At 35.8% G+C, this 15,797-nt stretch overlaps 1 protein-coding gene across 4 annotated transcripts in view; it reads left to right on the top strand.

Annotated features, from left to right (window-relative positions):
* Window positions 1-15,797, top strand: part of SPAG1 (sperm associated antigen 1) — a 36,432-nt gene continuing 20,635 nt past the window's right edge. Inside the window, exons 1-10 of one of the 4 annotated variants that reach the window (XM_063171727.1) lie at window positions 1-188; window positions 491-632; window positions 1,182-1,341; window positions 1,670-1,795; window positions 6,385-6,452; window positions 8,297-8,415; window positions 8,900-9,005; window positions 11,188-11,318; window positions 11,939-12,045; window positions 14,442-14,604. In XM_063171727.1, coding sequence (XP_063027797.1) covers window positions 493-632; window positions 1,182-1,341; window positions 1,670-1,795; window positions 6,385-6,452; window positions 8,297-8,415; window positions 8,900-9,005; window positions 11,188-11,318; window positions 11,939-12,045; window positions 14,442-14,604 — 1,120 coding nt within the window. In that variant the 5' untranslated portion in view covers window positions 1-188; window positions 491-492. Of the gene's footprint in view, window positions 189-490; window positions 633-1,181; window positions 1,342-1,669; window positions 1,796-6,384; window positions 6,453-8,296; window positions 8,416-8,899; window positions 9,006-11,187; window positions 11,319-11,938; window positions 12,046-14,441; window positions 14,605-15,797 lie in introns of those variants that run through there. The other 3 variants (XM_063171736.1, XM_063171745.1, XM_063171753.1) reach the window with 3 other exon arrangements.

Below are 15,797 nucleotides of genomic sequence, written 5' to 3'. Positions count from 1 at the left end.
GTAACATAATCAGAGACCCAGAAAATGCAGTCATTGAGGAAAGAGAAGTGAATTTATTTTGTCTACAGAGAAGCCAAAGATTTTTGTTCCTTTAGATATGCTGCACTGGTTAATGTCTTCCCCCCTCTGAAAAAAGGAGTGTCCTTCACTGTCTTCTCCTTTGCGATTATCCCACTTGGTTAAAACAGGTATGTGTTAAATAGAACAGAGAATGTGGTAGGCAAAAATTGGCAATTTTTAAGTGGTTTTTCTGAATTGTTCTGACTTGCAGTAGAGTTGCATACTCTTACAAAGCATATCTCATACTTCTGTCTGTAGACCTCTAGTCAGGGACAGTTAATGTGATCAGGCCTTCAAATCTGATATTTTTTCTTTTACAAGTCTGCTTGCATGAGAGAGTGGAGTGTGAGCAATTTTATTCCTTAAATTTGCATTACTTCAAAATGTAACTAGAAGCTTACAGAATAATTTTTTTTCTTTTAATATTTAGTTATGGGTGATGAGTCAGTACCATATTTTCTGGGTGAAGGAACCACTAAAACATATCAAATACCTATTAGTCATTTGGACTACAAATTCATTGAGAAATGCACAGATGTTAAGCACCTGGAAAAGATTCTCAGGGTATTAAGGTAAATTTATTTTTTTACCTTCATTAATAATTATATTCCTGTTCTGTAAAATTTGAGGGAAACCCATTTATATTTGTCTGAACCTGTCTGTGACTTTCTAATTTAAAATTAAAGTACGAAGTTAAAGTGATCATGCTAAAAGTGTCCCAATGTAACTTGAAATCCAAGTATTTTTTTAACTACCCAAAAGTTTGAGTAGCTCAGTGCTAGGTTTTTTTAAATGCTGCCACTCTGTTTTGATTCCCTCATGATCCATGTTGCATGACTAGCAATTTCAGATGCCACACCTGTTTAACTTTTGCTTTAAATGACACAAGTTTCTTTTTTATGGCACTGTGGTGATAACTTTTGAACTGTGTATGTGGGCATTGGAAAATGGTTGAAGGTTAACTGTGATTTTCTAATAAAAATGTTACTAGGTGTTAGTAAAATTGGGTTGTAACAGGAAAATAGTCCTCTGCAGTCACTGTATGGACTACACATGGAAGGAAACATGGAGGATGTGGTGCAGTTCTTTTTTGTTAGCATTTCTATCTTTGCATTTTAAAGGTCTGGTGAGGAGGGGTGTTACCCTGAACTGACGTTGGCTTGTGAGAAGAGAATTGAGTGTTTGGATCCAAGGAGCAGAGCTCTGAGGAAAGATAAGCCTGCAGCCACAGCTTCTGATTTCACAGCTGAAGAATGGCAAGCAATTAATAGTGAGCTGATGGTACAAGATCTCATTTATAGTGGTCCATAATATAATCACTGTAATGTATCAATCTTCTTCTTGTGCCAAAGTAGAATGTAATTATTTGATTAAAAGAGGAAATGATCAAAGGATTGTGTTTTAAAATTTATTTTCTTGCTTAATGTTACTGAAAATTAACTGCTCATTTTAACTCTACAGATTCTATTTTTTTTTTGCAGATCACTTTTTGTTCAAAAAAGCACTATTGCTCTTTGTCTTAATTGCTTTTCCCCACTAAGAGCAGTGCTTTTTAAGGATAATTGCTCTACTGCCTTAAGGTAAAAAAATATTATTTATTCATTTTCAGAGCTGGCTGGCAGAAATGAATGAAGATGATAAGAAATCACAGCTCCTGAGAACAGACACACCAAATGAAAGACAAGATAACTTGCCTCCCATTCGTTGTTCCAGCAGCTGCCCTCCCACTAATCAGGTATCTCCAGTTTTGTTTTTTTTTTTAACTGGGAGATTTTATATGTATGAACTTCTAATCATTGTGCCTTTCTTACTAGATTTATTTTGTTAACCAGAAAATAAAAACTTTTAAGCTCTCTTGCAAGAGACCAATGGTTAAACAAAAGTACTTTTTAGTACTAGCATGTGTATTGCAATAATATTCTCATTCTGATCAAGAATTCACTGCCAAAGCAGATCTCTTTAAACAGCCTGTTATGTTCTTCGATTCATATTTCCAAGTACTGCTTAAGCATGTGAACTAGGCTCCTTCTGGATGAAATTATGCCAGGAGATTTTCTCCAGCTGCCAGCAGGCTTTTGTTTCATGGGGCCAGTCAGAAGCCAGTCCAAAACAAACACCCTGGAACTCATACAGTGGGGATGTTAGAGCCTCTGCAGGAATTGTTTTACTCTGTAGCCACTCCTGTACTGGGTAGGCTATGGTGTACATGTAGCCTTTGATTGTTGGTACCTTGTGTTGATATTCCTTCCCACTGCAGCTGTACAGCATAATTCCTAATTTAGCCCTTAAGCAGACTTAACAAATCTTCATGACTACAGAAAACATATTTACATTTTCCCCCCAGGTATTAGTTTCCTTATATTTTGGTGAGTTTTACTTTTTTTTCATTTATTTATCTGCCTGAAATAATTTTTTTCTGGCCAGCTTTTCTTGCTAATACTAAATACAGTGCTACTGAAGTGATTGGCAGACAAGTAGGTGTGGATGGGATTTCTCTGAATTGTCAGGTATTGTCACAAATCAGTTCAGTCTGATTCTCAAATTAATTTTTTTTTTAATTCTGGGACACTGCAATAGGAAATTCATTAAGCATTGTTCTTTTTGGAGGTTTGTGAGTCAGAAACATTATGAAGGGATCCTTACAGGTCGTGTGATCTTTCATATTAATTCCTATTTTCTTGAATAATTATGTATTAGTAAATGCCTGATCTGTGTTCTTATGCTGTCAGAAACTACTTCTTATTGTCAGCTGGTACATAGATGTTGGACCAAGACATTTGGGATAGCTAGGCAGTCTCTGTTATGTGGTGTACAAGAAGCTGGAGATTCCAGTGAATGTTTTATAAGTGGTTAGTATTGAGACTAAGGTGTGCTTTTGTTTTGTTTGGTTTGTGGTTTGGTTTTTCTTTTTAATTAATATGTACTCTTTAATATTTTGCAATGTATGTTCCTCTTGACTGTCCTATTTTGCTGAGATGGATTGTGCCACTATCGCTTTATCCTTGATTCATGTCCTGTGTAATTGCTAGAACAGAAAATGGTTTAATACCATGTGAACTCACTAAATCCAGTTTAGAATGTTAGGATAAAGTGATGGAAAGTGTCTTGAAATCTAGGATATGCCATGTTACTAAAGAGAATGTGTTCTCCATTCAAAGACAAAATATTCACCTTTTTTCCCTCTTCCTTTAAACCATGCAGCAGTCTTCAGATCAAATTTTGTTCTTTTGCTCTTCAGCTTTTGTTCTCCCTACTAGGTTTTGGTGTTAGCATTATTACGCAGGAAACCTAGATACAGCTTTATGCTTTACCTGTGGTATGTGATTTCCATTCCTTTTGTCTAAGCAGATAACCTCTGAGGGAATTGTAACCTGTCCTGGAAGAGAGCAGGAAAGCTTGAAACATTTTATGCAGCAGTACAGTTATACCACTACTAGATCCCTACTGAATAAAAATAAGCTGCTTATACGGCATACACTAAATTTATACCTGCAACATGAAATCTCAAATAATTGAATAATGTACATTAGCTTTTCTTCTTCAATCAGCTTTTCTTTTTTTTTCTTTCTTTCTTATAAAGGTATGTATCATCTTACAGTTTTTAAACATGTTTGGCTAATCAATTGGGACTATAATTATTTTTCAGATTGGCATCATATACTTTTGTAAGTGGGTTCAAGTTTAGAATCATCCAAATTTATCCTTTCTGCTGGAAATAAATGCACAAAGCCGTCCATAATTTTATGTTATTACTTGGTTGGAGACTGTTCTTCTGATCTGATACGTAAAAAGTTCAGCATTTTCAATGAATCCAGTTCTGGAAATCATTACTGACCCTAAACCAGTGGATTGCACTAATGGGTACAAATTTGGTAAATGAAAACATCTTGTTTTGTCTGTAATCAGATTTTCTTGCTGATACTATATGTCGGTGTAATTTCAATTCACTACTGATAGTTTGTAACTCTGTATAGTGTTTTTCTTTTATTGGTGTGAATCCATGGGAGGAATTCCAAAAATAGGCTGAAAAGAGTAAAATTTTTGCAATATTTCCCTCTATAACACAATGTGGAAATTTCCGTTTTACACCCCTCTTTTCCTATCATGCTGCCTAGAACTATCTTAACTGTCCACACTGCATAATTATTATTTTTGCTGCCTCGTTTTGTCCAGGAGAGAAGTAAAGCATGTGTTTAAAGATATTAATATTCAAAACACTGTATTGATGAGATTTCAGCTTAGGCTTCTTTGCCAAACATGGTTTTCTAATACTGTTCCAGAAAGATTTGCATCCTCAGATACCTCCTCATGCCACAGCCCGGAGCATGCAAAATGCATACAAGTTTTATGTTATAAAAATCCACCATGATAGCATCGAATAGCCTTCGTGTTGTTTTGGATATTCTGAATTAAAAACTTACACTGGTTAGCTGCCATAGAATAGTAATGTTTTAGGACAGCACAAAGGCCCACAGGAGAACCAAGGCCAAGTTGTGTCACCCGTACTGAAGCCAATTTGTGTGTTCATCTTCGGTCCAGAAAATGTTCAGCGAGCTTCAAACCCAGTGGGATTCATGCATTATGAATTGTAGCAGGAAACATGACAAGCACAGAGATTTATTTGTTTTAGTTCCACAGCATGCAAGTGTACATTTTTTATCAAAGCCTCTTGGATGAGATCCTCTGAAATACTATTTATCAGAAATTCCTGACTCTGTACGAATCACAACTTGATTACAATTATTTCAAATATATGAGACTTGAGATTTTTTTTAATTGTGGGGTTTTGAGTCAATGTTTCTTCCTCATTTCTTAACTGCACATGCTGTAGTTCTCTCCCTAAGCTGGAGTTGCATTAGTGTCAGTACCTTATGAGAGTCTCTTCTGAGAGCTGCAGTATTTTTGCTCATTTAAATTAAGGACTTTGGTTGAAAAAAAATACTTGATATTCATTAAAATAGTAATATACACCAGGATGGATATATAAGGATAACTCATGTTTCAGGAAGGTGTATTTAGGAGCTCCCTCCTCTAAACATGTGTTGATCACTGAACATATTTGTCATTTTGTCTCGCTTCCTGAAAGACATAACATTAAGAGTAATTCTGGAGTTATATACTACAAAAATTTGTGTAACCTAACATTATAGATAGTCAGAAGTGTTTACAGGAAGGGTCACATTTGCATTATGTAAATTGAGGTGTTTACATCCAGCTGCAGAAGCATGTCCTCGTTACAGTGTCACCACTGGCAAAGCGAGTTTAGGAAGCTTCTGGTCATTTCTTTGGTCCAGTTTATCACACGCTGAATTGATCTGGTACAGATATTTGGAGACTGTACTGTGATCTCTATCAGATTTTTTAAACACAAAAAATTGCAAATATGCAATTCTACAAAGAATTACACTGGTCTAACTCAGTGAATGCTGGACTGCAAGGTAAGAGGAGGACTGAATGGCCAGGATAGGGTAGATAGGAATATTTTGAACTGGCTGTTCCATTGTGAAATACCTGTTCGGAACCACACCTTGCTATTAAGCATTTTGAAGTCAACAAGCAGGGAGGGGCATAGAAGAAGTATAGTCTCATGAACAGAGGTAGAAGAGATGCCAAAGGGGACAGCTAGGGAAATAGAGTCCATTAGTGTAGGAGATGTATTGGGATACAAGGCAGTCAAATCTGATTGTCAGAACTGATTGTTGCAGGAAGGTCATCAAGATAAATTTTAGGTAAGGCAAGCTTTAATGATGGAGCTTGTCCAAAATCTAAAGTGAATGTAAATAATAATGGAATTAACTTTAGTGAAGTGATAAATGGTGAAAAGAAGTTCAGACACTACTTTGAAGTAATTCATTTGCAAATTTGTTGTGAGTGTTCCAGGGACTACCAAAATCTGTGCCTGGAATTCTCTTGGGAAAGGGAAGCCTAAAACCAGGTTCCTGATTCACTCTCAGTGTCAAACAACTCATCACAAGGCTGGGTCTTCTCAAGACTGAGTTCTCCCTTGCTGTGTTGCAAGGGTGGTTGGGAAGATGGCATCACAAGATACTCATTAGAAAGTTTCACTCAATGCCTCTGTGATGTGATAGGACAGTAGACAAGAAGGGTGAGACTCAGGAGTCCCTCAGATTGCAATGATTTGTGAAATGCATCAAGATTTTCTTTAAACCAAAATGAATTACATTTTCAAGACTGAACTAAGTTTAGTCATGAGTAGTGGTGGTTACTAGGAAAATATGTACTGCAGAAACAAAACCAAAAAAAACACTGTGAATTCTGCTGCAACAAATTGTCTTACAAGATGGCTGTTTGTTTCTCTTTTAGAATAAAAATTTGCAAAACAAACAAAGAAACAAGAAAAACGTACCACGGGATTACAGTGAATGGGACAAGTATGTTTAATTAATTTTATATTTCAGTTTTTAATAAATCTTATTTAACTAGGGAACATGGTGTATTTTGCAGAAACATAGTATTAAGGTCAGCATTTTAAGGAACTGTAACAATGGTGAAACTTTGGTTTTTCTTAATAAATGTTCTGTTAAAATGCAAATGACACATTGTGTTGCTAACAGTTGAGAACAAGTTAGTCTACACTTTTGTACAAGGTGTGTGAAATATAGTAAACCAGCAGAAAAATAAATAAAAATTGATTATTTAATTGATGAGATTTTTAAAAACAGCTCTAGGGTTACGTAACATGGACCTATAAACATGGACTTGTGTATATCTAAAGGCACAGTTCTACACTGAAAACAAAACTGATGAATACTGACTCCTACTCTGAACCCCACTAACCTCAAAGAATGAGCTTCAGGCAGTGCATCAGTTTACTCAGATGCAATTACACTTAATAGAGGTTTAGACAGTAACTATTTTAGAATGGATGAAGCTCTGACACAAAGACATTCTGCATCGTGTAATGGTGGCACATCACCTTCCCAAGTTACGTGACAGGTTCATGCCCAAATTGTTGAACACCGAAAGCAAAAAGCACATCGTTATTCTTGTGTTGCACATTGTAGAAGCTTTTCTGTAGTTCCTGAAATCTGGAACACAATGGTGTAGAATCAGAGTGAGGAGGCACAAATTTCCAGTGCAGTAGATGGAGATATTGTGGGGTTTGGGTAATGAAACTATATCCCAAAGCCCTTTAAAAAACCCTGTTCTGCATAAGCTTTGCATAGCAGTTATTTTCATGCACTTATCTTTCAGAAATTGGTGCCTTCCTGCTCAAATGTGGACAAAGAAATTAGGTCATAAAAATAATTTCTGCAACAATTTATTGTTTCATTTATTCTTTACTCTTGGTACTGTATCCAAAGTAATTGTACAGATTTTGTTTACACATTTATGTACACAATCTTAAAGAGTTTTAGCATGCTGATAATAGTACAGATTGTGAATTTTTCCACAGAGAGTATTTATTTTTGATTAAGAGTACATTGAAACAGAGCTGTCTGAAAGATGTTTTCCAATTTAAAGCATATCATGGTTTTAAAGTGCTTTGAGGAAAATTCCAAAGCTTTCAAGTAATTGTTTAGGCAATTTCTAAACAAAGAGTTTTGCTTCTTATTTAAAAAAAAATTTGAAATGTGGTTAATTTATAATAAATAGATAAAAGTAAGCTAGGAAAGATGATATTCAAAATGGAGAACAATTAGTGTTATGTGAAAAGGTTTTGAGTTGGAGAAATTTTCAAAATAGTATCTTGATTTCAGAAAGAAATTATTCATATTGTTCAGAGTATTGTGAAAAGGCTATTTTCCATTAAACCCTACACAGAAAAACAATAAGAACAATGTTTATGTATAGTGTAGGAATTGATTATTACTATATTTATTTTACAGTATTACAGCAGCAATATTTCTTTGATATGCATTCCTAAACATTGTTTTCAAAAGCTGCTTTAGAGTAGCTTTTGAAATGTCTGAGACTACTTGTCTCAAGTTTACAGTATAAATTGCTTTGAAGCTGTTTCTTAGGTATTTTGGCAAAGGTTAATGGAGATGTTTGATAGAGCTGGGATGGAGCCTGATGATACTGTTTCTTAAATTTTTCCTTTTTTGGGGAATATGGTGAGGAGGTGACACAGAGATTTGTCTTGGTCACCAATAATTGAATGCAGCCTGTATCTCTTTTCCTTTGGTTTATAATAAAACTACAATATGCCTTTCTATCAGCTGAGGAGTCTTGCCATGCAGCATTATTGAATTGGTTGTTTTATGACTTAAAGGTTCGATGTGGAAAAGGAATGTTCTAAAATTGATGAAGACTGTGAGGAAAGTAACTCAAAAGCAAGATTCTTCAGTAGGCCAAGTCTACCCATAATTGAAAAGAAAATTGACACAACTGGTAATGTCTTAGAAACGTAATTTTTCTTTAGTTGTAATACTATGTTGTAGAGTATGAATACTAATTAAAGAAGTATATCATAAAGTGCCTTTATTTTTAAGCACCTAGAGATGCTGAAAGTTGTTAGATCATCAAGTGAGCTTGAAGCCATGTTTGAAAAAAGTCTAGTCTTGGTTAATAAACAGTAAGAATGTTTATGTTTAGTTGACAGCACAAGGTAAAGCAGTAAAGCATACATCTGATATTATAAATGAATGGTAGAGGTTAGCCAAGTGCTTTTTTCTACAGTTCTGCATGCTCAATTGTATGCCTATCAGAAGAATTTAGCATTTTATTACAGAAAATAAAATACAAATTTCTCTTTTAGCATGCCATGTGCTTTTTAAAAAGTGCAGACTATGAGATTCAGAGTATTTTATTTCACTGTTTTGGTTATATCTGTGCAAGTTGCTAGTTGTTGTTATGTAGAAATATTTTTTGCTAGGAATGACAAAGAGAGAGAAAATATTTATTGCTACTCGTGAGAAAGAAAAGGGCAATGAAGCCTTTGCCACTGGCGATTATGTGGAAGCAGTGACATATTACACTCGGTGAGTAAATACTATTGTGTTCTTTTATTTTAATAACTCTTACTTGTGAATGTTGGTTTCAGACCAGTGTAATTGAAGCAACTTCTTATTGAAGCAACTAGTGACAATTAGATTATTTTCAAAAGAGCAGAAAGATTTGACAGAAGAATATTTAAAGCACTGATCCATACTCATATTAATTTTTATTTATCAGAAGAGAAGGGGCTAGAAAGTGATGGAATGCAATCTGCAGTTGTCACAAACTTCCTCAGATTTTTTTAAAGCATTGAGATTCAAGGGCATGTTTACAAAAATAAAAGGATAATCAGAGTGCTGAGAAACTAAATAATTCCAAATGTAATTTAACTCTATGCTCTGAAATATTAAGGACTTCAAAAACCCCTCGAAATCAGAAAGTGTCAAAGTTGTTGTTTAGAAATTTACAGTACCTGGGAATCTTGGGGTATTAATTACCAGTGTAAATGGAGGATAATGAAATGACACTACTGTGAGATGAAATGTGAAGATAATTAATGAGCTATGATATTATAGTGGGATAACCTTGAAAAAAGTATGAGAAAGTTAATATATTTGTGGTCAGTGCAGATAAGTATGGAGAAAATAATTAATAGAAATAGTGTGGAACAGAAATAAAATAAATATTTAAGAGACTTTAGGTTTAGGAATTATCATTCATAATGTCAGTGAAGGAGTTAGGATTTTGTAGAAAAGCTTATGAAAATTTATCTGGAGGTTGCTGATATAGAGAGATATGTATATATGTATGTGTGTGCACACTTGGAATGATATTCATAGACCACAGGCTCCTTAACTGAGGCATTTAATGCATGATGGGTTTGGTTTTTTGCAGCTCAAGGATCTTTCTTGTTTTGTTTGGGTTTTTTACACAAACATTAAAAAAAGTCTATAGCTGTATTTCATATTCAATAAATAAAATACAAATACAAAATATAAAAATAATTAAAAACGTCTGCTTTTGGTGCATAAATAAGGTACTAATAACTAAGGATAGGCAGAATCCTTTCTAATGGAGAGTTTTTCCATTTTTGACCCCCATAGAGCATTGTATGCCTCTGAAATGTATGATAGTGACACCATGCTGTTCTAACTGGTCACTTTTCTAATCCTATCTGCAATCTACTTTCTTACAATTATAAATATTTAAGTAAAATATTTTGGAGTGAATTGTTAATAATCAAAGGGGTCATCTGTGGCTAGAATGGAAAATTACCTCTTCTTCTGACCTCTTCTTCTTACCCATTGGCTTTCTTGACTGGCTTGTCAGTCTCTTGCCTGTTCCTCTTGTGTGAAGACAAACCTTCACACATTGAATCACTGCTTATGAATGCATCTCCTCTTCTTCCTCACCCTCCTACCCTTTTTAAAGAGCATGCACAGATTATCCCACTGGGATCATAGCTGCATAGAGCTTTTATTCTTTTTTTTGTTTCCCATGTGTTGTGCATTTGTGGACAAGTATTTGAGATTGTTCTTCAACCATGGTTTTTTCACAGTGAAATTGTGTCTATTGCAGTGTGCTGTCCCCCAGGCACTTCCATTGCTATTCTTTCCAGAGAGCACAGTTTAGGGTCTTCCTTGCAACATTAACAAGGTTGTTGGTAAAGATTCCCTTATACCATTTTGTTATGTGCATCCTAGCTGTCCTTGTTCCTCAAAGACAATCCTGTTGTCACAGAAACTAAAACCCTACCTACCATACCAGCCCTGCAGCCAGACATGGACCTGGACAATTCATTCACTGCTGAATCTTTCCATCTTACAAGCAAGATCAAGGAGAATCCCATGTGTCCTCCCCCACCACCATGCTTTTCATCATAATCCCCAGAGCTGTGTAGTTACTCTTCATCTTTCAGAGGTTCCATCTGGCAGTTTCTTTGGAGTCTACATGGATGGCAGGAGGAGGCAGTAGTCTAAGTGACAGATGAGCCATGGCATCTCCTCTGCAACACCTCAGGTCCAAGTCCTGGCAAGCAAGAGGCCTCTGAAGACAGTAAATCTAGTTGGTGGATGTTTGCCTGTGATGACTTAGGAGGGAGTCTCTAACCACTACTGTGGTTAGAGTACCAGTATTAATATTCCTATAGCTTCCAGTAGTGAACTTTTTCTAGATTCATGTTTTCTAACTCTGACTCTAACATGATCAATATTCCCTTTCTTTTAGGAGTTTATCAGTAATACCAACTGCAGCTGTGTATAATAACAAAGCTCAAGCAGAAATCAAACTTCAGGACTGGGACAATGCTTTGCAGGATTGTGAGAAGGTACTAGATATGGAACCTGGCAACATAAAAGGTAAAGGAGAAAATAAAATTTCAATGTAATATTTTACCTCTGGCAAATAAAATGGTATATGTTGTTAGTTGACTGAACTGAGCTTTACATAGGTCTAAATACAAATAAGGAAAAGCATAGCTTCCCAAAGCAGTTCTAATGGTTCTTTGGGGGTTAGTGAAGTATTATGCAGTTCATCCTGTTGCTGTGTGAAGGGAATTCTTACATGGCAGCATGTTTTCCATATGATTACTATAAGCCCTCTTGTATTCATGCAGTGTTTCCATAATACCCACACTGAATTATAAATTAATTTAAAAGTGACATGAAAACAAGCAAAGTTGTTGGTTTATTCCTTTCTGAAGTCAAGGACTTGAATGTAGCTAACTGTATTTCCATGCGTGGAGGTGGAAAATTTGAAAATTATGAAAAGGTGCTTCACAATTCATGATTGTTGCCTCAAAAGATGTCATGTGAAATTGCATCATTTAAGATCATCAAGAAAACAGTTGTTAGTAATATAGAAGTAAGCGCAGAATTTTCAAACTGCATAACTGCACTTACTATATCTAGAAAAACCAGTGTGTATTTATTCACTTTATATTTTAAATACATAAATAACACACTTCATTCCTTCGTAGCTCTGATGCGTCGTGCCACTGTGCACAATCATCTGCAGAATTACCAGGCAGCTATAGAGGATCTGAATGAAGTGTTGTCTGTTGAACCAGAAAACTCTATGGCTAAGGTAAAGATCAGTGAGTTGAATGTGGCTAGGAAGAGGTTGTACACAGTTGTAGCCTAAAGTTCATGTTGTTTGATGTAACTGTGAGTTTTGATCTGCTGTGCCATTGATCAGCTTCCCAAGACCGCATGTGGCGGAAATTAGGTATTGAACGTGGCCAGATCTTCTGTTCATGACTTGATTGTGAGGAAAAGCCTTCTCTATTAGTGTAATTTAGGTGCCTAAAACATTTTCTGCTGAACTTGCTTGCAGTATTAGTGTCTTGCTGATCAAAGCTATTTGGAAATTTCTCTTGAAAAGATCCATTGAGATAGATGCATTTAAATTTGAGTACATGAGAAGAAAAATTCAACAGATGCCAAGCTTTTGTTGTTACAGTGGTAAAGTTTACCCAAAAGGAGAAGAGCTGGATTCTGTTCTTGTGTGTTGTTATAAATCTTCATTTCTCATCTCCAGGGTAGAATGAAAAACCTTTCGTACCTTCTGATAAATCTGGACTCTTCATAACCAATTTTGGATCAAAGAAAGCCAGATACTTCTTTGAAAATTAAGGTCAGGATGTGGTCCTTGCACTACCATTACTCTGGCTGTTAAGGAGAGGATTGGTTTGTGTCCTTTATTGATATCTCAGGGATATTTTGCAGGTTAGAACAGTCCGTGCATTTGGACTCTGTGTGTCCTGAGAACCTTCTGTACTGGGCAGTTTTGATAGTAAACTGCTCGTTGTATGTTAATTATGAGTCCATCATACTACTGCCCTCCCAATGGTTTTACATATGACTTCTGGATGCTGTGCAATTGTCCCAACTTCTGACTTCTGTCCAGCTCTTGTTGGTGGCACATTGTAAGCTGCTAGCAGCTTGTTGATTGCTGCTTCTTTCCATGGAGTTATTTATTACTTTTGCTTATACCAGAGAAAGTGGTACATGCCTCTTGTGTCAAATTGACCACATACAGCATTTATCCTTCTTAGGGTGCTCCTGGAGCTAAGTTCCTGTCCAGAATAGTTCCTGAGTTTCACATCAACCAAAGAATTAATTACATGTCTTTAGATCTGAGTTCTGAAAGAGATTTTGGTCTTTTTCTTTTCTATTTACAAGACTGAATATCTAAATAGTTTGTGAGTCTGTGATGACAAATTGTACAACAGTCTATGTGAAAAGACCTATCAAATAGGCTGTGCTGAGACTTCTTATACTACCAGACAGAGATAGTCACTCATTTTGATTACACTCTTCCATGACTTGCTTTGCTGAGCAGTGCTTTTGTAGCTGAAAGCAGATATCTGTACTTTGTCCTTATTCATGCCAGCTATTATGCCTTGGCTGGCACATACAAAAATGAGAAGTGCTTGGCAGGGCATTTTTTCAAGTTTCTCATTGCTTGGAGAATCCTCAAAACTCTCTTGAGATAAATATGAATGTATGGAACATATGCAGAGTGCATGTTCATATCCAGAATCACTAGCAGAAAAGTGAATTGATTGTCAGTAACTGGAATTCTTCAGGGTACTTTGTCCATGTGAATCTTTGCTTGGTCCTGTTCTTGTCTTTTTCTTGAGACAGGAAGTACTGAGATGGCACTTTCTTGCACAGCATTGAATTACATTCAGAATACCACATAATTCTGCGTGTGTCTTACTCTGCTCTGACAGTGTAAAGTGATTTAGTGCTTTATGGGTTACAGTGATAGTGCTGGGTTAACAGTTGGCCTTGGTCTCAAAAGTCTCTTCCAACCTTGATGATTCCAAGTGCAGTTAAAGGGGATTTTTTGAGTAATGGAAAAATATTATGGAATGAGAAGCTGTTTGATCATTTAATTGCAGTTCTTATAAGAGGAGCAAACTTTATCATTATTCCACAGTGTCCTTTGCTACACTGTTAAGGGACTGCTGTCTCTTGGTTCTTGTTCTCTCAGTTGTATTTCTCCATCAGTTGTCCATCTGACATCAGATTCTCCGTAGCATAAGTTTTGATTCTGATTTTAGGCTTTTTTGGAGATTCTCTAGAGAACCTGTTGTCCACATCTCTTCTTAGTAGACCATGCCAGATCTCACAATCATAAATCTACTTTTTTCCTTTGAATTTAGTTTTTTTATTTTTGATAAGCAGTGCATTCAAGAAAAGTATTTATTTATTTATGTGATATCTTCACACAAAGATGTGAAGATATCTTGTGTCTATTTCTTGTGAAAGAGACAGAAATTCACTATTACTATTGGTTTGATGCTGACTCTTGTCACATTTATTACCATCTTTTTATATTGGCAACATTTATCTTGATAATTCTTCAGAATTTCACATGGATTATTTAACAGAATGTATTTGCTGGACATGAACTATAATTTATATACATAATAAAAAAACTTCTGCTATTGCTGATTTTTTTCTCTATTGTAGAAAAGTCTGCTAGAGATTGAAGAGAAACTGAAGGGTTTAAAGCCTGTATCTGAGCCTCAAGGCAAAGGAAAAAAAATACTTATTGAAGAGATAGAGGATTCAGAAAGTGGTGAAGGAAGAGAGGAAAATACAGAAGAACTTGAAAGACGTGGTGGAGATAAAAGTAATGTCTTATCATTTCCTACTTTATTTTAACCTAAGGAAAAAATAGTTGTCTTTGAGATAGTAATGTTTATTCACACAATTCATCCATATATTCTTGCAAAGAATTTTGCCTGTTCGAAGACTAAACTTACACTGACTACTTAAAGTAGATCTGAGTGTGAAATCTAGAGCCTAGTTTTGTTACACATCTTTGTAATTCTTTCTAGAATGGGCATAACAGAGACAAATGGAAAATGTTGCTATAAATCACCTACTTCCCTGTGCCCTGTGTAATTTTACACCTGCCCTTTGATGTGGACCCAGTTAAAAATTTCTTCTGATGAGGGAACATTTTGTGTTCCTGAGAGCTTTCTCTCACACAGCTTTCCTGCCTTCCCACCAGCACATTTTTCTCATTTTTTTCCCATGCTTGCATCAAAGGGCGTAAAAATGATCAAGTATAATTTGTTAACATCTATAATTTTTGTTGTTGTTTGTTTTAGAAACTATCATTCTCTCTCTTTTTTTTTGTTTGTTTTTGTAAGAACTCATCTCTGTGCCCTGGAAGTTTGTATTTGAGGTAAACAACATGTAATTCTTGTACTGGATGTAGTTTACAAGCAGTTGAAGTGTATCTCCCTTTCCTGGATTAGTGTGTGGTTAACTGCAGTGCTCTTTGGGTGAAGCCACTGGCAGAATCAGAATCCATGGCTTGCAGGAGGAGGTGAGGCAGCAGGGGCTAGGAAGGCTTGCATTGGCAGCTTGCTTTTAGATTCAGCTGCATGGCTGGCCTCCAGCCTGCAACAGAATAAAATCCCTAGGCTGATTTCACCCTTCTCCTTTCTTTTAGTTATATTGGCTCTTTAAGGTATTGTGGAATGACAGCTGTGACTTTTATGTTTTCTGTGTTTTATCTTGAAACAAAATCAGTCTGTGGGGTTTGCAGCTTAATCATGAATGTTGGACTATAAATGTGTGATATAATAATGTATTATTGGCACACAAGATTAGGGAAAATATATTTTCCCACATCAGTTGGTGTCTGCCAAATCTCCTGAGCTAAAACCTTGGAAGAAAGGAGTGCATCATGTCCCTAGCCTTAAATGTCTGTTCATTTGGGGGTGTTTCCTATTGTGAGCATTCAGATGACTGTGTGCCTTCTAGCTCCATAGGAAGACTTCCATTCTGTTGATGAAAGGTTAGGCCTTTAAA

Source organism: Melospiza melodia, chromosome 1 (assembly GCF_035770615.1).
Source record: "Melospiza melodia melodia isolate bMelMel2 chromosome 1, bMelMel2.pri, whole genome shotgun sequence".
Lineage (NCBI taxonomy): Eukaryota > Metazoa > Chordata > Aves > Passeriformes > Passerellidae > Melospiza > Melospiza melodia.
Note: the sequence above shows the minus strand (reverse complement) of the source record. Positions and strands in the feature narration are given on the sequence as shown.